This window comes from Etheostoma cragini, chromosome 16, assembly GCF_013103735.1.
Source record: "Etheostoma cragini isolate CJK2018 chromosome 16, CSU_Ecrag_1.0, whole genome shotgun sequence".
Taxonomy (NCBI): Eukaryota; Metazoa; Chordata; class Actinopteri; order Perciformes; family Percidae; genus Etheostoma; species Etheostoma cragini.
The window spans coordinates 15,652,241-15,678,953 of NC_048422.1; the positions used below are offsets into that span (position 1 = coordinate 15,652,241).

At 39.7% G+C, this 26,713-nt stretch overlaps 2 protein-coding genes across 2 annotated transcripts in view; one reads left to right on the plus strand and one right to left on the minus strand.

Moving 5' to 3' along the window:
- LOC117958903 (astrotactin-2-like) overlaps window positions 1-26,713 on the minus strand; it is a 264,011-nt gene that overhangs the window by 46,501 nt on the left and 190,797 nt on the right. Inside the window, exons 14-17 of the mRNA XM_034895621.1 lie at window positions 22,851-22,975; window positions 21,612-21,716; window positions 21,179-21,358; window positions 6,374-6,696 (exon numbers count right to left, since the gene is read on the minus strand). Coding sequence (XP_034751512.1) covers window positions 6,374-6,696; window positions 21,179-21,358; window positions 21,612-21,716; window positions 22,851-22,975 — 733 coding nt within the window. The remainder of the gene's footprint in view (window positions 1-6,373; window positions 6,697-21,178; window positions 21,359-21,611; window positions 21,717-22,850; window positions 22,976-26,713) is intronic.
- trim32 (tripartite motif containing 32) lies at window positions 13,086-17,253 on the plus strand. Its single transcript, XM_034895667.1, has 2 exons — window positions 13,086-13,213; window positions 14,152-17,253. The coding sequence occupies exon 2, from the start codon at window positions 14,164-14,166 to the stop codon at window positions 16,216-16,218; it is 2,055 nt and encodes a 684-aa protein (XP_034751558.1). The 5' UTR covers window positions 13,086-13,213; window positions 14,152-14,163; the 3' UTR covers window positions 16,219-17,253.

A 26,713-nucleotide genomic window follows, 5' to 3' on the forward strand; every position in this document is an offset into this window, starting at 1 on the left:
AGTAAGGAAAATCCTTTAGTGAGATGAACAGATACATTGAGAGGCCCAGGAAAGAGTACTTATGTGTTCAATGCAGAGATAAGTCATAGCCATAAAGAGGAGGATACCCTATACTGTATGGATTAATCACAGAGCATGCATTTCCCAGAACACTATAGATCCATATACATTATGTGATGGCCAGATAGAATTTGGAAACAAACCTTAACCATTATGCTTTATATTATAAAAGCAAGGGTTTTTACAAAGATTGTCCTATCTGAGCATTGACTGTAACAGTGTTTTGTGCGGTCATGACAGATTTGCTTTCAGGAACTGGCAATACCGCTATGGTTACAATAACACATGGTCCTACCGTTTCACAAATATGCCACAATTCACCTCCATTGACCTTATCGATTCTGTACAAATTGAGCTGAAATGTAATCACCCCCTGCTTATTGAAGACAAGACCAGCAAAGCAAGGCCATTGAGCATCGGCAAGAACTCCAGTTGCAAATTCCAAGCCTTGACATCATCTCTAAACCCCGCAGACTCACTGGCACCAGAATCCTATTTGGACCTTTCGTTTTCGAAGAAGCCAGTCGTGACTTACAAGAAGGCAAAGAAGGGCCATTGTGACCTCTTTAATGTATTAATCTGTTTGTCTAGTCTAAACTGGCCATATTAGTGTCCATCTTCAGAGGCTAATACACAAAAACACTGGCCAGCTGGCCCACAGTATTGATTCATAAGAGGATCACCAGTGGTGGTAAAGAGTCTTAGTCAGTACGCACAGGACATCATCAATTGTGACGTAAGTGTATGTGTGCGTGTGTGTGTGTGTGTGTGTGTGTGTGTATGTGTGTGTGTGTGTGCGCCTGTGAATAAGTTTAAGTAGCCTTTCCAATCATTCAGGGCTAATAGTGTTAACAAAGGAACCAATAGGCTGCTTCTAGGAACCTTTTCAGAAGTAGTACTTCCAGGAAATTGGACACTGGAGGAGACTGGAGGGTTGGTTCACCCAGAGGTTGAACCCTCCATGTCACTGGAGGACCTTTAAACAGCAGGTATTGGTTTTATGTGTACCAACTCTGTTTGAGGATGGTCAAAGCTCTTTTGATCTTTTCAGCAAACTACATTGACTTGGGTGTTATTGTGCTATCTTATTCGGATAATTGCCTATGCTGCCTTTGACCCATTCATTGTCAGGGGGGTTTGATTAGGTCTTTCTTTGGGATAGGAAATTGGTTGTCAAACTACCACTGATGTGATTAGTGATTTGTGGACCAACTGTTTCCTACAACATGTGGTTACACTTCACTTGATGGTATCGATATAAGAGTGACATGACACTGTCATGACCATTATAAACATGTCATCAACATTTATGACATAAAGCTTCTTTTAGTAAGTGTCCTTTGGTTTTGTTGAGCCGAGATATAGTTAAGGTCCATGGCAGTGTCATGACTGTGTCATGACACTGTCATGTCACTCTTATGTAGATACCTTCAAGTAAAATGTTACCCAACATACTACTCAGTTGCCAGTTTATCAGGTTCACCACCTAATACAAACCAATACAACAGCCCTGTAATTCATACTACCGTTAGATAAGTTATAATGTGGTGTTATTCGGGTAGGTGTTTCAATTATTCTGTCCACACTATTTATATCAATGAGGGTTGGTTAAATAACAGAAACCCTTCTTTGTATGAAGCAACACAAACTACATCATCCAAAATGACGATACAATTGAAGCAATGCCTCTCTAAAACAGTTTCAACAACAGTGACCATTGTAACCTTCATGAGGATAGAATGTATTGAATTTGACTGCATTAGTTCTAGTGGTGTACCTAATAAACTGGCAGCTGAGAGTATTTACTGGCCATAGAGAGTTTATATGAATCTGTTTAATACCATATTATTATTTATGAGTGTGCGCTCTCCTTGGTACTGAAGTGATGTTCCTGGGATCGAATCTTGCATTTTTTTCCTTCTGATGCAGGGCTTAAGGTAAAACTCCTGAGCCTGAAACTTACTTTTTGGAGGGGGGGGGGGGGGGTGTTGTGCCAGGTCATCACCAAAAAAGCAATTTTGTCCATGTTGACATTCATGTAAATGTATTAAGCACTTTGCATTGTTTAGCTTTTCATATAGCTAGACGGTTAAACTCTGCTGATTCCAGACAGCTTTGTCAAGGCAGTTTGGGCTCCAGAAAGCTTTTACACAGTAGCCATCGTTCCGCTACGAACGTGCACACATGTGTTGTTTGTATCACAAACACGGTCGGTCAGCGAAGGTGCCGTCGCAGCGGTAGCCGTTGCTGTTGGTAACCAACTCGTATGACAGAGTGCACGGACCGAACCTAGCAAGCGCTTTCTTACCGCTGCTGCCGTGTGAGTCTCTTGCTTCCCTCAATTTAAGACACCAAGTGCTACACGCGGCACGCCTAACGGCTTCCCATCTCCACCCTTTTCCTCTTGTCTTCTTAATCATGCCCAAAGCAATTTGGTTTTAACTCCTTTCTCAACTAAAGCTGTACACACGCTCCAAGTGTGATAAACTTTGCCCCGGAGACGGTCTCCGGGAGACCACACCGCACTCTCGCTTTTCGTCAAAGACCCGCCCTACTTTGCATCTGATTGGCTAGAACTTGTTTCATTGGTAGGTGGACGTCCGATGATTGGTTAAACCCAGCGCATTAAAAAAATATTAAACAGCACTCAATTTCCCAAATATCTTTATATTTTATGTTTTTTCCTCATGGCCGAATGCAGGAGAACCGGCACGGTGCCGGAATACTTTAAGCCCTGCTGATGCGTGCATTAGATCATAACACCTGCTTGATGGATCTGTGCGGCAGACTATTGCCCAACGTTGGTAGCAACATTCAAAGTGTGTTGCTTTTTAGATGTTTTTCTTTCTATTCTTAAATTACTTTAATGGGAAAATTCTAGTGCCAAGTTAATGGGAGACTAGACATCCTTTGCATTGTTCAATCGGCATATTGTCATGTTCAATATGCAAAAAAATAAATAAAGCAAGTTCCCCCCACCCATTGCAAATATAACTGCCCTGCTCTTGTGGGTAATGCTGCTACCTAGTTTCATTTGGTGCAAATATGCTCTTGCTCTTTTGCTTCTGTACCCCCTCCTGCCTCCACTGAAAATGTTCTCGACACACCCTAGGAGGGGCTGCAGAAGTGCGTTACGATGAGAGCATGACAGCAGCCACTCGGCAAGATATAAAGCATTCTGACCCATTAGACTCACAACCAATTTGTTCAAAAGGTTTGCCATAATTCAGTCACAACATCACAGGACATAGGACCACTGGCAAGCTCCACAGGCGTTAGCTTATTTATTTATCCACTGAGGTATTTTATTTTGGCACTAAAACAGGGGAGTATCTGTGTGTGTATTTGCGTGCATACACCAGGCCTGTAAGCAAGACCTTCTTAGTTGAAGTCCAAGCCAATTCCAAGATCTGTTCCAGTCAAATTCAAATCAAGACCAGGTTTAAAGCAAGCCAAGCCCAGGAACAGAGCAAATTAAAAACTAATTTATACCAAGACAATGAGGGCGTAAAAATAATCTCATATTCACCCCACTATTAAGCCATGCAATTATTTCTGCTTGTTTGTTAAGGTTTTGGGATTTGGGATAAATTACAATCCTTAGAAGTGCAACAGAGGTGAATTGAATTGTATTTGTTGTGTTAACAGAAAACGGAAACATGACACTTAAAAACGTAAGTGTGAAAGGGTGTCACATGACTCTGAAGCATCCACAGACCTCACAGTAAGCACTTTTAATTGGACATTCTTCCAATAGCAGCTGTTGGACAGCAAGGCCTTTGGATAATCTACAAGAGGCATCATTTGTGGAAAGAGATTATGCATTTTTTTTCAAGTTTCAGTGCTATGAGCTCCACACACTATACTGTCAATATATTCCAGTGGAGGCAAATATATCCGGGACAGACATCTTCAAATTTGAACTCTTCAAAGTAAAACTACTATAGATAGATTGACCTAATTTGGGTACACCAACCATTTAACATGTCTTCCAGGTGTAATTTCCCTCGAAATTTTTAACTAATCATTGGTAATGTCTGGACACACATACTTTATTCTCCATTCACCTCTTTGACAAAGCCACAAAGAGAAAGCTATTTCTACTGTTTCATTCTGTGTATTTGTAGTCCTGGTGGTAGTCTTTTCAAGGAAGGGGTAATTTCACATTGTAACCAAATCCCCCTCTGGCTTAATAATGAGGAGATTGATGTGAAAAGGACATGACATGTCCTGTCAAACAGTCAGGTAGCCAGGCAGCAGCCAATGAAAGAAGCAGGTAGCAGAGAAAAGAGGGAGGAAGGGGGCCAAAGAAAGAGTGAAAAGTCCATGTAAAACCCAGTATTGGTCATGCACATTCATACAGATATGTATATACATACACAGTAGGTACTGTATGACCTCAGTACATGTAATCATAATCTCGACAACTAAGCCTCTATTTTAATGGCTTTGGGTGGTTTAAGGTAACTTCATCTCTGAGAAAGCTTTTGCAACATGGCAGCTGTCTTCTCAGATAGACCCAGCCAAGTAGAAAGATAGTCTCAAGCAAAGGTGTGTGTGAGAAAGACACACACACAAAGACAGAGCGAAAAAGACTGGCTGTGGGGCTGTGTGTGTGTGTGTGTGTGTGTGTGTGTGGGGAGGCAGGTTGTTGTGTCAGTTGTCTCTAATGCAATTTACGTATGTGCTTTAGACTAGCAGAAGCAGTAGCGGCCAAGACAAGAAAGGAAAAACAGGAAAAGAGGAGCAGAGTGATCCCAAGAGGTCAAAGACATTAATAAGAAGCTAATAATCCTGCCTCAAGCTATCTCAGAAATGCTTGCCAGAGATATTCACTGCAGTCTACCCCTTCTTCTCTTCCTCCTACATCTCACTCTCTACATCAGAAGGCCAGGGGTTGAGTAGGGGGCGATAGAAAGATGGATAGCAAGGTGTTAGGAAGAGAGGGAATAGAGACATTTTGCTCGTCCTCACATTTAGCTATCGATGAGTCCCACTAGGGATCGTCTGATATTGATTGTGGCTTATTTTCTTTGGGGCTGTGGTACTTGTTATGGGCAGCACGTACAGGGGGCTTTGTTATGTGTATGCGTGTGTGTGAGTGCATATATATGTGTGTGTGTTTTTGTGTGTGTGTGTGTTTGTGTGTATGTGTGTGTGTGTGTGTGTGTGTGTGTTTGTCTTCTTGCTTCTGGCATTGTTGTTGCCTGCAGTAATTACAGAAGGTAAGGTAATTAGATGCTTGATTGGGGGATTGTGAATCAGTCTGCTCCCTATGGTGCTTGTGTGTGTGTGTGTGTGTGTGTGTGTGTGTGTGTGTGTGTCACCTGCAAACAGCTATGCATTGGCTTCCACATGCACAGAGAAGACATGTAATGGACGTGAGGTAGCAAGACAATGTCAAGACGAAGCCCAAACAGAGCAAAATGGGGTAAACTAAATGTCAAGTGAAACCAGGGCCCCCTCCTAAATTCCCTTATGGAATATAAATCAGATCTGATTTACTTTGCACTGCACAAACATCCAAAGACATTTCATACAGGATAAATCCTAAACAACATGTGGCCATTAGGCTAATATTACTTTCAGCTGTGTATGCTTGTTTAGACACATACACACATATAAATCTCACACACATACACATCGACTTCCCCACAAGAAAGAAACGCATGATGTCATCTTTTTATGCCCTCCATCTCACAGTGCTCTTTTCCAATGGTCAAAGCTAACCAACTAATGCCACCTAGAGGTGTTTTCATACAACTGGAGGATTACGCCACCACCACATGGAATGAGATTGTCTAGAAGTAAAACATACTGAAAAATGTACATATTCCTCCTACACTAACAGAACAGATTGTCACTTTTGTCACAGGGCAGCACAATGTGTTTGTGTGTTTATTTGCCTCACATTTACATTAAATTTCGGTTTGCACAAGTGGAAGTATAGTCACATGCCAACCAAATGGAACTGTTCTAATAATAAATTGACATAGTTTACATCTTTATTAAATAAAACACAATTTATAAGATATCCAGGCTTCAATGACAATATGTACATCTCTAATTGTTGAATTTAGAAATATTTTTGATGTTATAACATACTTAATTGCTGAATGTGTTTTTTTTTCATATTAATTAGTTTTCTACTTCCAACTCCAGTGGGTATGTTGTTGCATCACATCTCTTGACTTGATGCTCTTTGTCATTCTCTGTTTTACTTTTTGAGCCTCTCCTTCTCATTTTACAAACACATCTATATGCACACACACACACACACACACAATATCCAACCCCCATGTTGCTTTCTCACCTCTTTGGTGACGTTGTCTTGGACCAGGCTGTAGAGGGGCACCACGCGGCTGACTTCCAGCAGCACAGGGATGGGGGAAGGCTGCTCTCCACTCCTGCTGTTACCGGTGCGGCCTCTCCCTGACACTCCTCCCATCATGGCCTGGTGATAGCACAGGTGGCAGCCAGCTGGACAGCTTCCCTTCACCTCGCAGCGGATCTCCACGCCATTTACCATGTCGTCAGACAACAGCTGGCTCTTCTGTAATGCTGACAGGTAGCTGATGAAGGGAACTGACTTCAACTCACGCCGCCCACCTCCGCCAAGCCCCTGGTCTGTTGCCTCTGGAGGGGGAGGTCAGGAGAGGGAGGGAGAGTTAGGTAGCCATGTCTTTCACTTTTATAAATATTCTTTCCAAATTGTAAAAACATACTGTGTATGAATCATCACTTTGGGTAGCAAAGAACATTCAAAGTTATGCAGTTGCATAAAGTGTCAACATCTGGATTTACTTTTACTTGCTGCCAAGAGAAAGAAGAACAAAAACAACTAATCCTATACTGTCATCAGCTTTTAGGACGAAGACAAAGGATAAATGCTAGGAAGGGTTTCACTGGCTTCTTCTCCTTCATTTCCTTTTGTTTAGTTTACACGTCCTCATTGTGTATGTAAACACAAATGAGGTACAATGATCACATACAGGCCGCGTGAAATGGGGAACCCCAAATAAGCTACTAAAAACTTATTGTAGGGGGCCTAATAACAGTAAACATACAACAAATAACATGCCAACCAAAAACTCAATTTACCATGGACACAATGTAGACATTTACAGAAGAAAAAAATATAACTAAATAAATAAAAATAAAATAATAACAAACAAACAACAACAAAAAAACGATCCCGGCACAATTTATAGTACTTACAGAATAATAAACAATCATATGATAAAAGCAGTTTTTCCTTCAGACATTTCTTGAAGATGCAGACCGAATGCGACAATTTCAAGTTTTCCTCCAGCTCGTTTCAAATCTGCAGTCCCCTACAAACTACACTCTGGCTTGTACACTTTAATTGTCGTTATTTACCAGTGATTCGCTGCTTTCCCCTTGTGTCATAAGTGCACAGGGGCTGACTGATTAGAAGAAGCTCACACAATCGGTAGTTTATCCTATGAATAACAAAGTTGTGTATAAGGTGAGAAGTGCAGACTGTGGAAGTAAGTGTATTACTTTAAATATAGTCCAACATGTTTAGACAGTTTTTGGGTTAGATGATCAATTTGTCATTTGAAATTTAAACACACATCAATATAGACTCCAAGGAATTTAGTGGCGTTTACTCTTTCAATAGTTTGTTCATTTATTTTAAGACAAACGTGCTTGTTTACCATTTCATTTTTTGGGGAAAAAAACACAATGTAATTCGTCTTATTAATGTTAAGAGACCAAATGTCTACATTTCTTAACTCTCTATTTATTATTTCTTGCAGTACAACTGGACTCTTATGTGACATGAATACATTTGTGTTGTCAGCAAATAAAACATTGTGTTAAACCATGATGGAATTTTCAAAAATATTAGTATATATTAAAAAAAAGAAAAGATCCCTGGGAGACTCCAAATTTGATTGGACTTAATATTTACATATTGCTGTCTGCCAAATAAATAACTTCTGAACCAGTGCTAGTCCTTTGATTCCATAATGATGTAATTTATTCAACAAGATATCAAAATCAATAGTATCAAATGCCTTGGATATATCTAAAAAAAAAAACCCACCAATACCACAGTCCCCTTTATCAATGGCATCATTGATCTTTTCAATCAGATCTAGTACAGCCATACATGTGGAACTTCTTTTCCTAAAGCCATATTGGGACACAACAACAATAATTTAGCTTTAGAATCAATAGTAATTAGCTTATCAAGGTAGCCATTTAACCTCTTGTACTCTATTCTCACTAAGACTTAAGTGAGTGTAGGCAAAATAGATATAGGACGATAAGTGCTCATATTATTTTTATCCCCAGATTTAAAAACTGGCATCATTTTTGCCCTTTTTGGCACAATTCCCAAGAGCAGTGAAAGATTTATACAATAAGTAAGTGGCACCATGACATCAAGTGCAATGGCTTTCAGAATTTTACTACAGATTTCATCCTCGCCAGCAGTGTACAAACTTCGTAAGTTTGTGATGATTTTATGGACTCCATTGCAGTCAGTTGGCTTCATAAAGAAATAATTGACATAGTTGCCTGGCAATTAATGGTTAGGAGAGATACCCTGACATTGGTTTATGTTGTTAGAGAGTTTCTCCCCGATGGAGACAAAGTAATTATTAAAGTTATTTTCTAGATCAATGTCATAAGTGAAATTATTACTGAAGTGTGAGTGTGGGCCCACAGTATTTGGGAGCACGGTGCTGTATTGGCTCTTGTTAAGTACTTCATTTAGCACTTTCCAAGGCTTCTTAGAGTCACCCTTTGATTCTTGTATTCTGTATGTATAGTGGTTACTTTCCCTTTTCCTTTCTTATATGTGTAAATTGAATGCTTTAATTACCTAGAACTTTTTTGAAAGATTTTTTTTTGAAAGTTTGTTTTCATGTGTGATAGATTTTAAAATACCCTTTGTAAGCCAGGGGTTGTTACTGATTGCACCACAATTTACAGTCTTCTCTGGGATGTTAATAAATAGAGTGTGTGATCTCTTTTGCTAGGTTGTCATGTGCAGTGTCAGGATCACTGCAGTCATAAATCGCTCCCCATGTTATGGCCTGTAAGCTACCCCTCAGTTGTTTTTTATTTAGTAAAACTAAGTTCTTTTGTCTTTGTTATTCAGTCTATTAACTACATAAGGCTGTATTAAAAAATTCTCACACACACAGGGGCCGCAGAAAGATAAAAAGAAAGAAAGGCTAACAAAGGCAGTCTGTTGTCCTGGTTAGTACGTTGACCAGACAGGTGAAATCATACTCAAATGTCTGGTGAATAATGTTGTGTGTCTAACGTGAGTGTCATTTACCACTTGGATATTCTCACTGGAGTTAGGGGGATTCCTTCTCAGGGAAAACAACACACCATGCAAAAAGAAGAGTCAGTGACAGAAGCAGGAGAGGAACAGAATCAGGAAGAATGCTACATGGGTGTTGAGTGTGTCATTTGAAGGGTACATAAGGACACATGTTACAGTGGAGCAGATTTGCCATCTGTGCTGATGTGGCAGATGTGCTTTTGTCTCTATTTGCATTACAAGAATGTATGTGAGTTTTCCGAATGAATGATAAGGGGGTCTTTCTAGTAACAAAAACTGTGTTAAAGTTGGAATTATGATGATATGAATCATCAACAGTCAGAGCAAACCACAATGAATTATAAACGCATATCTGCAAATGTATATTACTTAAGTGTAGGTTGTCTGAGTACTGGGTAACCTTCACCCTCAGTATTTTAAAGAAGCTTTTTTGTCCTAATGAAAAAAACACAATCATCCCCAGACATGAGAGTATACAAATGTGCAAATGTTTACGTTACAATCACAAACCCCCATTCATGTACATACAAAGGCACATGGATGGATGGATAGTGGAATACCAATGCATACAGTATTACATAAGCGCAACATATACATTCATAGACCAAGATAAAATAAGGGAAACCCCAAACCTAAAAGAAGTGGGTAAGACAGCTGAAAAAGCCCTTAACATTATTCAAGGTGGGGTAATTAGCACTAATTACGCTTAATATTTTAAATAACTTATTTCCTGTACCATTTTAATAACAGTAAAATCCTTCAAACTATTGTCAGTGACAAAAAGACAAGATACAGATTAACCCAAATGTGTTTGCGTGAAACACAGAGAGCAACAAGTATAATTGTGTCTACATTTCCAATTTTACTTGTACTCTTATAATATCAACAAATTTAATTAAGTTAACTCAAGACACACAAAAATGTGTCTAAACTTTTAACCATTCCTTTCTAATTCACAAACACATGCCAACACATGTGCTTTCCCAGCAGGCATTTAACAGCTTACAGAAAACAGAACATGGGTGGGGACGTTTCCAAGGGGTATTTTATAAATATTTGCAGGGAAACAAATCACATAGGTGTGAAGTTGATGTGACATTTCAACCATGCAAATAAAGCAAGAAAAAGTATTTAATTTCAATACATCTCACATGGCTTTTCAATTTCAAATCAAGTCATAGAGACCAAAAGGCCCTGATGTGCCCATGAAATTCGAAAAAGTAACCAGCATAAATCGTTTGATTACAGAGCAGGTAATACTGTAAAAAGTCTGTGTTATGTTATAGGTAAAATCCTAATAATAAAATAGTGAGCAATTTGACTTTGCAATAATAATTAACATGTGCAAGAACAGGACGGAAGTATAGCTAATAGGCTTGACTGAACAACCGCGCTGTAGGAAAGATTCACTACTATAGAAAAAATTTGTCTTGACAATGTTTGGGGGCGTGCTGGGGTTATGAGTCCAGTGGAGATTCGTAACATAACGGAGACACTAAACATAATCATCTAACAAATGTGAAATGCAATGGTCATTGGCAAAAGAAAAAGAAAGGGGAAAAAAAGTGTATTATTGAAATTGTGCACGTAAACTGCCCCTCAGGTTAGTGAAACTTCCAAATCCACAGAAAAGAACAGCAAGGACATTTTTGTGTGTGAGAGAGCAATGAGTCTGTACATACATTTTCATTTGTGTATGTCTGCAGCTTTCTCCCTGTGTCTGTAAGACACTGACAAGCATTAGAAAGGGTGGGTGGTAACTTCATGTGCAACAGTAGGTAAACAGGCTCAGGGGTGGCCCAGGAGCCCAATTACATGCACATCTTGAGGAAACACAGACACAGAAAAGAGCTGTTGTCACCCAGCTCTCACAATGAAGCCCTGTACAGTAGCTTAGGTAGGCTGGGGCTAGCCAATCTAATTTACTCTCATCCCCTTTTACTCCAGACTATGATTGGCCGTGCCAACAAGTGCATTTGTTAAAAGATTTGTCACGGTTAGAGAATATAAAACATAGCCATGGTAATAGGATTTTCAGAGCTAGGAAATGGTGCTTTATTGTCACATACATAAAACGAAATTTTAAGTGAAGAGGGTATTTCTTCCTGCATCTTTCCCACCTATTTTTATTTACTTTTGGCTTTTACAACTTCTTGTTTTCTTTAAGAGTCCTTACTGTCTTGTTTTGAGATTGGTAGAACATTGTAGCATATCATTTCAATCTGGGATCACTTAAGTACTTTGTATCTGTTTATTTGTATCAGTGCATTGTACAGTTTCACTGACATCTGACCATCAGTGACATCCTTCGCAAGGATAAATCAAATAGGACCACATGTATTTCTGTGCAGTTAAAGGACTGGCCCTTCATTTAGCCTTTTAATAAACTATGACATCTCTTTGCTGTGTGGTATGAATGTGATGCTTGTGCAATACTTGTTTGTCATCAAACACATTGAAGAGATAAATGGAGTGAATTTCCTAGCCATTGATCTTGCACTGCCTTTGTTAATTAAAATGTCTTTGTGGACTGGTTGCAGTATAATTACTCATGAGGGACGCATCCCCTCTGGCCAGGGTTATGTTGCCCAGGCAACAACAGCAAAGGTGTCAGATATCTTCCAAAGCAATTTAATACAGCTGTTGATAGATGTGGTTACTGTTGACATTGCTGTTTTTGCTTTATTAAAACAGCTGCTAGTGCTACATGTACCACAGTCCTCTGATTTTAACAGACCCTTGTTATATACAGTACCTCATGATCACTATTCATTTTACAGTCGTACACAATATTGGTACACACTACTAAATTGTGCATCTGTGTGTGAGCTGTACCTTGTCCACAGAGTACCATCCCAATTTAACGTTGTTTTGCTGTATGAATTATTTGAACAGAAGTAACTCCACAATGGTTTGTTAATAACAGACATAAATACAATAACATTTATTAAACATGTTAACTGACAATCAAAATGCATTTCCAATATTTCTTTAAAACTTGTTTGTTGTGCTTGACCAAATAAAAGCATACATTTTGTTAGATGGTCCTAATCCCCACATTTAGCCTACTGTTCCACAGCGGTGTTGCATGGACATCTTCTAGAAGACCTATTCTGACATCTAGTGGTCTCTTTCAGTAATTACTTATGTCTAAAACCTGAAAAATGTCACATCTGGACATTTTTTAATGCAGTTGTAGCCTGTGGACAGTACTTCAGGTTCTCTCTGTGAGTCTTATTTCCTTATTTGCAGGCCTGTTTACTTGTTCACTTAAGTTAACTAATCCTATATGTTACAATTATATGTTTGTTTGTCTGTTTGTTCTTTAAAGGAAAAACTGGTACAATAATAATGTACATTCCTGCTTAACACTAAAATGACCACTGTCATTTCTGGACAAGTTACAGTACATATACATTAAGCTTTAAGAGAATTATTCAGAACAGGCACTGTGCATGAAAGTAAAAAATTAAAAAACTGGTTTTGCCCTCTGTTCTGTGTAAATATAGGAATGGAGGATAAGGTAAATAAAAGGTATTCTGCTTTTGTTGGAAATTAAATATCAGAAAATCCCATGGACTGCAAGGGACTGCATCGTGAGTGTACCATCAACACCCTGGCACGTACTAGCACAGCAGCCAATCAAAACAACCGTCACGCACAAAGCTGTGCGTATTGCGTATAATTGCGTAAGTGACGTCGTCAACACTGCAGTCTACCCATTGAGTTTAGCATTAGCTACCTAGCAGCTGCAGTAGCAGAACCACAGCACGCCCATCAAAACCTCTGAACTTCCAGTTCCAACCAGCTATCATAGAAGAAAAGGTAACATTTTAAAGCAGAAATTTCAAGAAAACATTACGATGAGCCGCACATGTTATTTCCGAAAGCACTTTTATTAAAAGCCCTGTGATAATGTTGAATAACATTGTCGCGTTGTGTCAAGGGACAGCGTCAACCTTTGTTGTTTTGTCAGGAGGCCTCCGGTTTACCATTTCATAAGAAAATTATCAATGTTAGTTAGTTAACCTGGACTGCAAAGTCAACCTATTTTTAAGCATCAATATAGCACGGTCGTGCCCTTAGATATAGCTAACGGTGACCTAGTTAGCTAGCTTGCTTATTACATTGCTTGCAATTATTGGCGTAAAATGATTGTGTGTTAAATAATAACAAAGTAACAATTAGCTTACCTGCTACTATCACAATAGCTTTATTCTGGAAGCCTATTTTCTTTAACACCAAGTTGATGTAGTAAATTGTAACTAATGTTAGCAATACCTAGTCGATAACACATTGTAACCTTAGATAACGTTAGTTCTCGTCAGGAAATGGTTCCCTATTTTATGTCAGCTTCACTTCGACAACAATATACTTTGAAACCAGAGAAGAGCTAGCTTGCTGTGCTAGTTATAGCTGGCAACATTACTGCCAAGCAAATAACCTGCAAATTAGCCAACTAGGTGTGTGGGACTGTTTTGCACTGTATCATTTATTGTCTGACAGTCACAGTGAAGCGTCAGATGAGCATCAGACTTGTACTTATGTATTTTGAGCAACAATTTTCTATGCTACAAAATACTGCAGCATGCAATATAATATACAATTGTGATGGATCAGAAATGTAACATCATATAGTTATTTTCTCACTTGAGTTAGTTACATTGTATTTTACCCTTGGTAGGATTTCACACCAAATAAAATGTTACTATATAATAAAACATGAATTACTTAAGTAGTCCTTTTTGTTTTACTCAATCAAGGAAAGCACCATAATGGAGGCAACATCTTCCCAGCTGGACCCGGATCTAATAAGGGAGGTTCTTGAATGCCCTATCTGCCTGGAGACCTACAACCAGGATCAAATGAGGCCCAAACTCCTGCAGTGTGGTCACACAGTGTGCCGGCAGTGTCTAGAGAAGCTGTTGGCTAATACTATAAACGGTGTGCGCTGCCCCTTCTGTAGCAAGGTGTCCCGTATGAGCAGTATCTCCCAATTGGCCGATAATCTCACTGTGCTCAAGATCCTAGATTGTACTACATGCTGCAGTGCTGCTACTGCTGCCCTGATGTGCAAGTCCTGCTGCAACCGCCTGCCACGACAGTACTGCCATGATTGTGCTACAGTCCTCTGTGAGCTCTGTAAAGGTGAGGGCCACCTGCATCAAGGCCATTCAGTCCAGCCAATTAGGGTGGCTGCTGAACAGCGTCGTAAAGAACTTGGTGGAAAGCTGACTTCTCTGCGTGATGTTATGGGCAATATTCAGAAGAAAAAGACAGCTATTGAAAACATCTCCAAGTCCTTGAGACTAAAGTACCAGGCAGTGCAGCAGGACTATACTTCAGCTGAGCTACGTCTTCAAGAGGAACTCAGCAGGTCTCGAAGGACATTCACAGCTTCCATGGCAGAAGTGGACAAGCTTAATGGACAAGTCCTGGAGGAGCAGACGTATCTCCTCAACATTGCAGAGGTAAAAGTGGTGTCACGCTGTGATTATCTGAGAATGCTTGTGAGGCAGAGCGATATTGCTTTGCTAAAGGATGATGGCGAAGGCAATGATGATGAAGAGCTGGATTTAAGGAGCAGCTTGCCCATCATGTTTCAGCTGCAAGAGCCAGAGCTGGTCAGAACAGAACACTCTAAACCTATAGAAGTGGGCCAAGTGACCACAAATACTTATACTGTCAATACAGAGGATGAGGAGAGCGGTTTGGAGATATCACTTGAGGGTTATGTAGAGAGTGAAGCTGTTACAATAGGGGCTACTGGTGGTGGAAGGGGGGCAATGGATCATTACCGAGATATTGACATGCTAGCAGCTGTAGAGGATGCAGCATGTGGTTCACCAGGCAGCTTTAAGTCAAAATCTATGGATGCAGGCGGGGGATCACCTGGAGGAGCTGGGGCAAGTGCAGCGCCGCCAGTCTGCCAGTTTGTGAAGAAGATGGGCTGCAAGGGAACACTACCTGGCATGTTCAATTTACCAGTCGGCATTTGTGTAGCACAACAAGGTGAGGTCTTGGTGGCTGACCGTGGCAACTACCGCATCCAGATATTTAATCGTAAAGGTTTCCAGCGTGAAATCCGCCGTAATGCCAGTAGCATTGACAACTTTGTCTTGAGCTTCCTTGGGGCTGATCTGCCTAACCTCATCCCCTTATCCATTGCTGTCACTCCTCAAGGCCTGATCGGGGTCACTGACAACTATGATAACTCAGTTAAAGTCTACACTATGGATGGACACTGTGTGGCTTGCCATAAGAACCAGCTGATTAAACCCTGGGGCATTGCTGCAATGCCATCAGGTCAGTTTGTGGTGTCAGATGTGGAAGGTGGCAAGCTCTGGTGTATCACAGTGGACCGCAATCTAGGTGTGGTCAGCTACAATCGATTGTGCTCTGCTGTGCGGCCAAAGTTTGTGACGTGTGATGCGGCTGGAACAGTCTATTTCACCCAGGGACTAGCCCTGAATTTTGAAAAACGTCACAATGAGCCCCATCTGGAAGGTGGCTTTTCTATTGGCTCAGTGGATACAGACGGCCAGCTAGGCAAGCAGCTCAGCCATTTCTTCTCAGAGACGGAGGACTTCCGCTGTATCACCGGCATGTGTGTGGATGTCAATGGGGATTTGCTAGTAACGGACAGTGGCAGGAAAGAAATCCTCCAGTTTCCCAAAGAAGGTGGATTCAAAATTCTTATCCATGAAGGGCTGACCTGCCCTGTGGGAGTGGCCACCACCCACAAAGGACAACTGCTTGTGCTGGATTGTTGGGACCACTGTGTCAAGGTCTACACATACATTCAGAGGAGGCACTCCTCTACTTCATAGAGGACCTGTCCAGTTCTGCACACAGAGGTTTCGTGTGTGTGTTGGTAGGTGTGTATGGACCTTTGGGAAAAGGTCATCCGTCACTTTAGTTTGGCTGCATTCCAAACAACAACAACAACAACAACACTCCAGCATTCATTGAGTTAATAAATTAATATTCTAGTCAATTTGGTTTAAAACCAACTGACTTTTAATTGAATACCTCAAATTAAAAATATGCTACTTAAGCTGCCTTGTTCCTGATTATTGGAACGGATTAGAACACTAAAACGGACCTTGCAATATTTTACATGAAAAAGACTATAAAGTTTTGCATTAAGCAAATGAAGCCATTGATGTCAAAGCTAATGCAGGCACAAAGTATATATGTTTCCCTTCCTCTGTTTAGCTGCTATATCCACCATTTAGCCTCACTGTGTGTGATGCATGGCTTTCACTGATCTGGCTCAGCTTTGCCAAAGAGAAACAGGACGAAGAAGAACTGAAAAATGTATTTACATATAAATTAAGCATACCAAGGCTTTTGCCCCGTGAAGCACTTTATTATTGACACAACACTGTTTCCTAGGTTTTAGTAGCACAGACATACATCGATCTTGCTGAATGCAGCTGCCAGCTTTAAAGTTTACTGTGCAGCTAGCTAACGGCAAAGCAGTAACCAAGTATCAGCATTCCGTAAAATTCAGGGAACATTAAGTGTAAAAACTTAAGTTACCTACACGATAGAGTTGAACGACAACATGATAGGCTAGGGAGGAAAGCAGGGTAACATGGGGCAATGGTAAAATATCAATTACTGGGGTTCTGTGGGTTAAATGCAGTCAGAATTATGGTTACAGATGTTTAAATTTGCCGACCAAATAATGTCCCGGTACTTAATAATACTGCCTATCTAGCCTGTGTGCTGTGTATTTTGGAGTAGCACATCAGCCTAATTTCATTTTTTTATTTTATTATTAGTCTCAAACAATCAACAATGTTACAAATTAGAAAAATTAAATGAAAAACACGAAATAAAACAATCAGAATTCACCAAAAAACAAAAATGACTAATTACTTTTTCATAGCAAATATTACTCAGCTCCACTGTCTGATCATCAAACACTTTTCTCTGTATGTTATTTAATTCATTGCTCTCCCAGTGACATTCCAGCCACAGCCTTACTTATGTCACTAGGCGGCAGGTTGAGGTAACCATCTGGAAGATATTATTATTGTCATCTGCCCCGGGCTCTATTCTAGCTGTTCTGCTCGGTCATACAAACAGTATCACTACACTTCCAGGCGCTACATCCCCTTCTTCTTGTCATTTGTTTAACCTGCACTGTTAAAGTTAGCTTTGATCACAAAACACAGTAGCTCCTACTTCTCAGACAGAACTGTGTCCATTATCATTGGGTTCCAGTTGACCTTTGTAACTTGGAAGGCTCTTAAAATGTCAAGGCTCTGTTCTCACCTGTTCCAGACGGGCTTACCTTCTGGCGTTATACAATCATCTAAAAAAAAAAAAACTTTTTGTTACAATATCAAAATAGCCAAAACTTAATAGCTCCCAGACCATATTAAGCATTAGGGGTACAGCAGGCATCTACTACTTCAATAATGTTTAAAAATAACCTGCCTTTTATTCCAGATAACTTATTCTATGCCATTGTTTCCTCACTGGCCTGTGGTTACACAAATCTTTTTTGGGATCACTGGCAGGAGTGTTCAGAATAGCGCTGCTAGGATAATGATGAGTGAAAAACTCCAGCATCACACACCAAACCTGGCTTTGTTACACTGGGATGTTGGATCTATGTTGCTATCTCTCCCTCAGGATTTTATTCAACACTACACTACTTGCAACCTGGGTTCTAAAGTGTTTGCAGATATGATAAAGACAACAGATTTATACAGTCTTTTGCAAGTTTGCTGTAGTTATTGTTCATCTATATATCAATGCATTTCATTTATTATTTTATTATGTAGCTTTACTGGATTTCATAGTCCATTTTAAGTATTAGAAATAAATTGCTTTCAGGTAAAACAACAAAATACACCTTTAATCAAAAATATTTAGCGGCCAAAATTTGGGGAATTAAGTTAATCATTGAAAGGCGCCCATATATGTAACATTCTATGTCCATAAATACATAAGTGGTAAATATGCCTTCCCGCCACTACGTATCTCTCCTCATGAGAGCATATCGTATACTGACTCAGTTCTAGCCTTAAAAATAAAGTATTTCGCAAGGCTGACCTTAACTCTGCACTTGGAGCCCTACATACAGCCCACATACAAATGCACATATCTAAGAATCAAAACATTTTTGTAAACAATAAGTGTAGTATTTCTACATAAAGTGATAAGGAGTAGAAAACAAGTAGAACTGAATCTAAGTATCAAGTGCAGTCTCTCACTGTCATCTCCTCATGCTTTTTAATTTGACATGAGGCATTTGTTTTATTGTTAGTTCATGTTATATCAACACTAAACCAGTAGATTGTAATTCCAGATCGTCTCAGCCGCATGTCAACCTTGCCATAAAACCATTTATATTCAGTGCTTTCACTTTATACATGGTCACTAGAAGTAGTTATCACTAAAGAATATTCACAATTTACAGTGACAGAAAAAAATCAAGTGTCCTTGTGTCAGTGTGCTAAACACCATCACACCATCTGTTTCATTCCAATATTAGAGAGAAGTTATTTCCTTGCATACTTCTTCAAAGTTTATTAATTTATACCATTGGATTGAATACTGCAATGTGTCAATGAACCAAACTCCTATGTGTTCCTCCTATGTCCTTTGGAGCTTGTGAATGTGTTGAACACAGTCCAGACATCTGTCAAATCCATGTTTGTATTGTTGATTATCTGAGTGCAATAAACATTTATGAACAACTAAAATATCAGTAGCAGTTTTTTTCTTCATGTCATTCTAGCATTTTTGTTATGTGTGCTCAATTATCAAATGTGTCTTTATACAATTTTCAGTTTTCTATGTGACCATAATCAAAGCAAACCTCACCATAATTGGTGAAAGTAGCACAGGGTGATGAGGACAAAAATAATGATGCAATAATGTAGGCTTTTGAAACCCACGATGGGTGTTATTTTCAAAAGCAAGACGCTCCCGTTATGGCCTTGTCATTTATTTAAGTCAGTGGTGGAAGTATTATCATTCATTATTAAGTATATACTGTATATATATATAAAAGTAAAAGTACAGAAGCTTTTCAGCAACATGTAAAAGTATAAAAAAGAAAGATATCCATGCTGCAGGACTGTCCCTGTCATATTCCCCGGAGTCCTTATGTTCTTTTTTCCCCAGCATGTTCCCCCGGATCAGAGAGGCTCCAAAATCATGGTAGCAGCTGTCGCCATGGTCCCGCTACACGTTATGCAATGCCTTGTAATGCCCCACAGTGCCCTGCTATGCCATGAACTACTACAAAGAACTGCTATAAACCACTATTTTTTCTACTTTTTGGTATTTCCACTCTTCATTCTAACCCCAACCGGCCTGTCAGACACCGCCTACCAAGAGTCTGGGTCTGTCCAAGGTTCCTGCCTGAAAGGAAGTTTTTCCTCGCCACTGTCGCACTGTTGCTTGCTCTGGAGGAAACTACTAGAACTGTTGGGTCCTTGTAAATTCTGGAGTGTGGTCTGGACCTACTCTATCTGTAAAGTGTCTCGAGATAACTCTTGTAATGAATTGATACTATAAATAAAATTGAATTCAATTCAATTGAATATTATTGTTGTATTAATGAAATAGTATTGAGGCATCAACGTAATTGTAATGTAGTTGTAGTGTAATGTGGTTAGTTTGATCAGTCACAATGTTTTTTTTTAAGCCAATCATAGATTCTGTATGTTTAATCTTTAACTCTTACATAATTAGCAGGTGGTTGAGTAGCACACCTGGTAGAGCGGGTACCCATATAGAGGCTTAGTCCTTGATGCAACGGCCGCAGGTTCTCTGGGCCCTTTGCTGCATGTCCTTCCCCCCTCTCTCCCCTTTCATGTCTAAATCTGTCCGATCTAATTAAGGCTTAAAATATCATCATAAATCTTTAAAAAATAATTAGTATTTAAATGTATACACAATACCCTCCAAAATATAGTGAATGGGGAAGATGTAAAAAGTAGTAAAAATTGAGAAAGTCTAGTAAAGCACAAGTAGTTTACAGTTGTAAACGTACTCAAATACCTTCCACCACTGTTAGTGTACTACTAAATACAGCATTTCCTTTCAGGTCAACTTGTCTTCTAGACCAGAGGCATGCTCATCATTAAAACCACCTAGTGGAAAGATGTAATAAATTCCACCTTTTTAAAGGGGGGGGTCAATCCTTGCCTCCTTCACCAAAAATCTGTTTTTAATTTCTTCCCACAAGGTGAGTAAGTTCATAACGATATGTATTTTGAAAACCAGGCCTAAATCAAAGGCATTAAATGGCTAAGCTGAAAATCAGCACTTGGATCATGAAAAAACAGGATTAAAAAACACATTTTAAATGGAACAGTGCTGCAAGATGCTTTTGGGATGTTAAGTTACACTGATGCCTAATTCAATTCATACAGCTTATGCTGCCTTTTAACCAGGAGGCGTATTAAGGCATGATAAAGTATTTAAAAATAACCTAGTTTAATTCAAAGTCAGACAAAGTAATCCCCTTCCAGTTAAACTACAGTAAATCCTGCTCTACTTCTGTTCACTGTGAAATGATATTCGGTTGATTGCTTTGATTTAGGAAAAAGTTATTTTGTCTTTGTTACATTTGATTTTAGCCCAATCCTTCTGAAGTTATCACAATTTTTACAATTTCTCAAAATATGGTCTTGGAAAAATGTCCAATGATATGTCACATAAACCTCAATATATAGAATGTGAGGATGGCATCTCCATTCATTCCTCTAGAATTCAGCGTTTATACATTATTTCCTTCCTATCTGTCAGCATGCTCACCTTTCTGGTACTGCAGCCAGAGCTGCTGCTGGGCCTTCTTGCTGGGGAAGTAGATGCTGCAGCTGAGCTCAGATCCATACAGGGCCTCAGACACGTAGTGGCTGCCATATTGCTGGAGAAAAGCCAGCAGCTCCTCACGTGTGCTCTCTGCTGACAGTGTCTTCAGCACCTTAGAAAAGCCTACCAGGTCAAGAAGGAGAGGTGAACAATGATTTTGTGAGAAAGATGGGTTGGATATTAAGGTCAGCCGTATGATGTGAGTGGCTTATTAGAAAAGTGCAATTATTGTCAAAATCAGGATGTATCAAGGGCAGACAGATACCCAAATAAAGAGATTGAAAGACAGATAAGGCTGAAAATATGTAGAATGTAGAAGTTCAAAGACATTGATCAGTGTTAAGAAATAACTTGGTCAGATTATTCAGACATTGACCTGTAGACAAAGTGATGGAGCTGAGTTTGACTTTGTACAGATTGCTGCGCACTCTCCATTGTTGAACCATAGGATAACCCACTGCCTCACTGAATTGAGCCTCCCCTAAGAAAGACAGAAACAATGTTACAAGGAGACAAATTAAGACAGAAGGAGAGATGCAAGAAAGAAACCACAACAATTTAACAATGTAAATCTAATTAAAAAAACTGATTCATAAAGAGGACCTGCAATTCAAAATAAAAAAATACTTAAATACAATCTATAATTTCAATTGAACCATTTATTGCAAATCTACAGTATTGCTATCCATCAGTGCCTTAACATCATTTATTATCACAGCCCGTATCCCGGCTGCTCCCCGGTCAATGGCAGATATATAGCACACCTCCAATTGGATTGCTGACATTAGAAGTAGGAGCAATCTCGCCTTTCTCTACAATTCAATTACCAAACTTTCACGCTACTTTAGAACTAAAGCCACAAAAGTGAAGCGCAAGGGTAAAAAAATAAACTGCTTACGGGAACCTTGATCCTGTGCCTCTGGAAAACGTTTTACACCTGAGACATTGATACACGCTGAAAAACGCTTAGTTTGTGTGTGTGTGTGTGTGTGTGACCAATTCTGGTGAAAGCAGAACCCCAAGTAAAAAATCTTAAGGATCAGTGTGGATCAAATGCCAATTTATCTAATGGAGGGATTAGGGAACAGATGTGCAGTTGCAGGTTTCAAGCCAAATATCTAAGTGACTCCGTTCCCCCACAAGGTGGGTGAAACAGTCGAGGAAAGGACAAAACAGCAAAACGGAAGTTTACAAGGTCCGATACACACGTGTATGTGTGTGGGCATGTATATGCATAATTCGTGTGATAGAATTTTTAGATGGAGTTTGGGGTTCAACGACACAATGACAAAGGACCAGCCCAGGTTTTTTAAAATGATCTTGCACAAAAAGGAAAAGAAATTCACAAAATGTTTTTCTATTCAAAACACGTTGTCACTTCTCTCTAGACAAATGTGACATGACAGAGACATAACTGGGTTTTTTACAGACAACATTTGTTTAATATGCTGCTGTGTTCCTCTCTTCTTTAGAGAGTCCTATTAGTTGTAGTCAGCTCTGAATTCATTTAGCCAGTGACCATGAAGGGATCTTAGAGAGATAATAGAGTGATTACTCACAACAGGAGAGATAGACAAGGAAAAAAGGCCATTTCCTCAAACTCACACACCCTCACCTGTAAGGAGCTGCAGGTTGGGCAGGGGCTCGGACAAAACCCCTCGACATTGTTCCTCTACTGGTAAGGGGATGACCATGAGACCATCGGCTAACTGGGGAAAGTCCTTGATGAAGTTGTTGTCCCTAAAAAAGATGAAAAGAAAGGAAAGGCAAACATGTTGTTCCATTTAGTACCAAAAGGTAACAAGTTGTAGTGACTATCAAGTATCACACCTCTAGTCTATCTGAAGGTTGTGTTTAACAGTCAGGGGTGCAGCTACACATTCTGAACTGCATGAAAACAACTCAACAACAGTTCAGAATAATATTTACAGTCCTGACATGTTCCAGTGCCCCGTTCAGCTTCTGGCCTTCTAAATCATTCAGATAGGGATTTGGAGATTTTTCTGTTTTTCCGTGTTGCAAGTTCTGCTATGATAAGGTTTTATTCGCTGGTATCTATCCTCTGCTTCACAGAGGTTAGAATTAAGGTGCTAAGCTTATCGGTGGCCCATTATTATTGAGAAAATATTTAAACACATAAAGTTGTAGATGGTGTTTCTTGCCGTTGTGGTAATCCGTTCCATCCACGAGTGACAGAAATTAAAGACTTCATCACTGGTTGTGTCAACATCAATAACATGCACAAAGCCAAAACGTGTGTGTGTGTGTGTGTGTGTGTGTGTGTGTGTGTGTGTGTGTGTGTGTGTGTGTGTGTGTGTGTGTGTGTGTGATGCTTGGCAGAAAAACAAAGAAAACAGCTGTGCCCCAAAGTTTGAGGGCAGGGGAGAGCTGCAGGCAAAGATAAGAAAGACCCCCTAGAATCTCCTGGAATGAATGTAATGTGAAGGGAAGTCCGAGGGAAGGATAGAAGTAGAAGACACACATACTGCTTTTCTCTAGTCAGAGGAAACAGTGATCACCCATTAATGCACACAGAGCTGATATGTTTGAACGGATGCTCTAAACATGTTCCTAGCCTTTTTCATTTTCCCATCTAGTTGTAGCCCTATGCTATATTACGGAGGACAAATCACCTGCAGAATAAATAACAGTAGTCTTGCAAGAAGAGAAAAAGTGTATGTTCCACTCAATCCTTGTATAGTAGTGGACCTTTCTGGTTGATCCAAAGCAGTTGCACATTTCTTGTCAAAAAGATGAGTTGGCATGGCAAGCAGCAGCAACCTATTTCACGTAATCCACTTTTCTGGGACCAAGTCTCAGAGCACAACCTTGTTCCACAGAGACTCTTCTTCATATCAGTTTTTCATCCCGTTCCTTTCTTTCTATCTAACTATTTGAGTCCTCTAACCACCAAGCCTGTTAGACGCAATCACAGCCTTTGTGTTACAATGCACCGGTGGAAGGATTGACTCAAGGGCATAGGATGAGAGGAGAGAGGGAGAGAAGAGGTGCTGTAAAAAGATTACTGGGGCTTATGGTCACAGAAAACATATTGATTGCTAAATTAAATCAGCCAGCTTCACGCCAAGGCTCAGAGAACCCTTGGTGGCGTGTGGACCAAGATGATATGTAGCTTTATGGATTTTCAAGCCCAGATGTGGACTGTCCTTGACACGCTTCATGGAGTTCCCTTTTTTTGCCACTTTGCTCACAACACCCATTCAAATTGTAGAGTTCCAACAGAGACAGTATAAGAGTGTTCACTGCAGAGCTGCTCAAAAAGAAAACTGACAGATACAAAAAAGAGTAAAGACCAGGGCCTCAGGTTCTTCGCAGTGTCTGAGAGCATATAAAAATCTTTAAATGTCCTTAACCTTCTCCTTCTTCTACCCTTGAGGTAAAATCATTGAAGGCAAGGGTAGATAGGAGCATCTAGGAGCATTTTTGCACAGGTAAGTGGTGAGACATGAAATTCAGAAGAGTCAAAGTGTCAATCCTGAAGATTTCTGTTTACGTGGTCCTGCGAGACCACAGTTCCTTGGTCTGAGTTTGTGCGTGTGTGTGTGTGTGCATGTCTGTGTATTTATGTATACGTGACAGGAAGGGAGTTTGATGCATCTATTCTGCCGACAGCTCATTAAAAGCCGAAACACTTATCTAGATGACTACAACCCAAACATACCAATGACGTTAACAAGATGAGCCGGTTGCTTATGTTTAAAAAAAGATCATCCCAATCAGCTGGCCATGGCTGACCCATCTCACCTAGGAGCAACAAATTGACATTCAACTTGACTTAACAAGCTAAAGCTTAACAAGCAGCAAAACTATAGAACTTCCTCAAGAAAGACATTTGACTTTTTTTACACAGGTATATCACTAATAGTCACTGCATTCTTAGGTGCTCCAGGAACATGCTAATCTGTGTGCTAACGCAGTGATATTGCTTACTGAGATTTACACAGAATAGAGCCATTATTATTCATCATGATAAGTTGCACCTGGGCTTTTCACGTCAAAAGGTCTTCTGTGAGAAAAGATCTATAAAAGAACAGCAACCAGTGTGAATTTGACTACCCAGCTGGATAATATATTTTTGTTAATATACTATATCTGTTCAATGTAAGACTAAAGCCAGCAGCTGGTACAGCAGCTATCTTAGGCAAATAGCTGGAAATGTGTAAACACATTATACCTTGTTTAATACTGTATGTACAATTCCACTGAGTTTTTTTGTTTAAAAGTTACAAAAACCAGCATGAAACAACAATTCACTATATTAATGCACATCTACAAAATATAACAACTGAAACACTCTCTTATACAGTACCTTTCACAGTGATATACCATATTCATGCTCATTCTCCTGTTTCAAATTTCTAATTTGACTGCTCCAATTCCATTAAATTATCTTTTTTAATCTGTTCTAGCTCTCACAAGCAGCTCAGGCCAGAGCTGTGTGTTCATACTGCCACTAATGAGGACTACTACAGGTGGCTGTAACAGTAATTGAACTTGATCAATGACTCAATTTGTTGAATTTAAGACATGACATTTTTTAAACCAGGATTAGCTCTTCTAGATTAAGACCAATCTAAAGACTCGGGTACCTGGCCAATTAATTTACACACACTCGCCTACTCAGCCTGACCACACTTAATCTCCAAAACACCACAACACACTTGCTGGGGCGATGCGAGCAAACTTGTGTATTTACTCATGTTTCATTCAGTACCCATGTGTGCTTATTAAGGGCAGTGGACACTCGGCTCCCTCCTGGCCAGACAGGCCTCCAATCCTACTTGAGCCTACAAGTGGCCCACTCTTCCCATTTAAATGTGAATCTCTAAAACACACAATTTACAAATTGTATCTGGCCGTACAAATATTCAAGGCCAGCTATACTTTAGATCCAACTCTTGTATTTCTCCTCTCCCTCTTTCTCTCGTTTCTCTTCCTGCCCTCTGTGTATATTTCAATTCAAACCACAGTCAAGATACATCTGAATATTGAAACATACTGAGCATTTTGTGCATGTGTCTGTGTGTTTTACAGGCCGTCATCAATTCCAGTATTTCTGTCTATATAGTGTTATGTTGTTTGCTGTTTATTTAGCTTAGTCCCCACCGATAACCCTTTTTTCATTTGCTCCCTGCATCCCTTCCGTCTCTTGTTCATTATCCCAGCTACACTTGCTCTCTCCTCCAAATCACAGGCATTCCGGTGATAGGTGCAGATAAGAGCTATGCTATCTACAAGTCAATTTAGAAAACGGTTTTTGTGCCTCTCTCTGTGAGTTTCCATGTGGGTCTGTCTAACTGAGTTTATAATAGGCATGAGGACTATCAAGTCACCTAATTTCAAATCCCTGTGTCTGTTTGTGGCTAAGAACATGCTGATGTATAGGTTTAAGTATATAACTGATATTGAGTGGTACTTATCTAAACATTGTCTGAGGTAATTGGCTCTTGTGCTGTT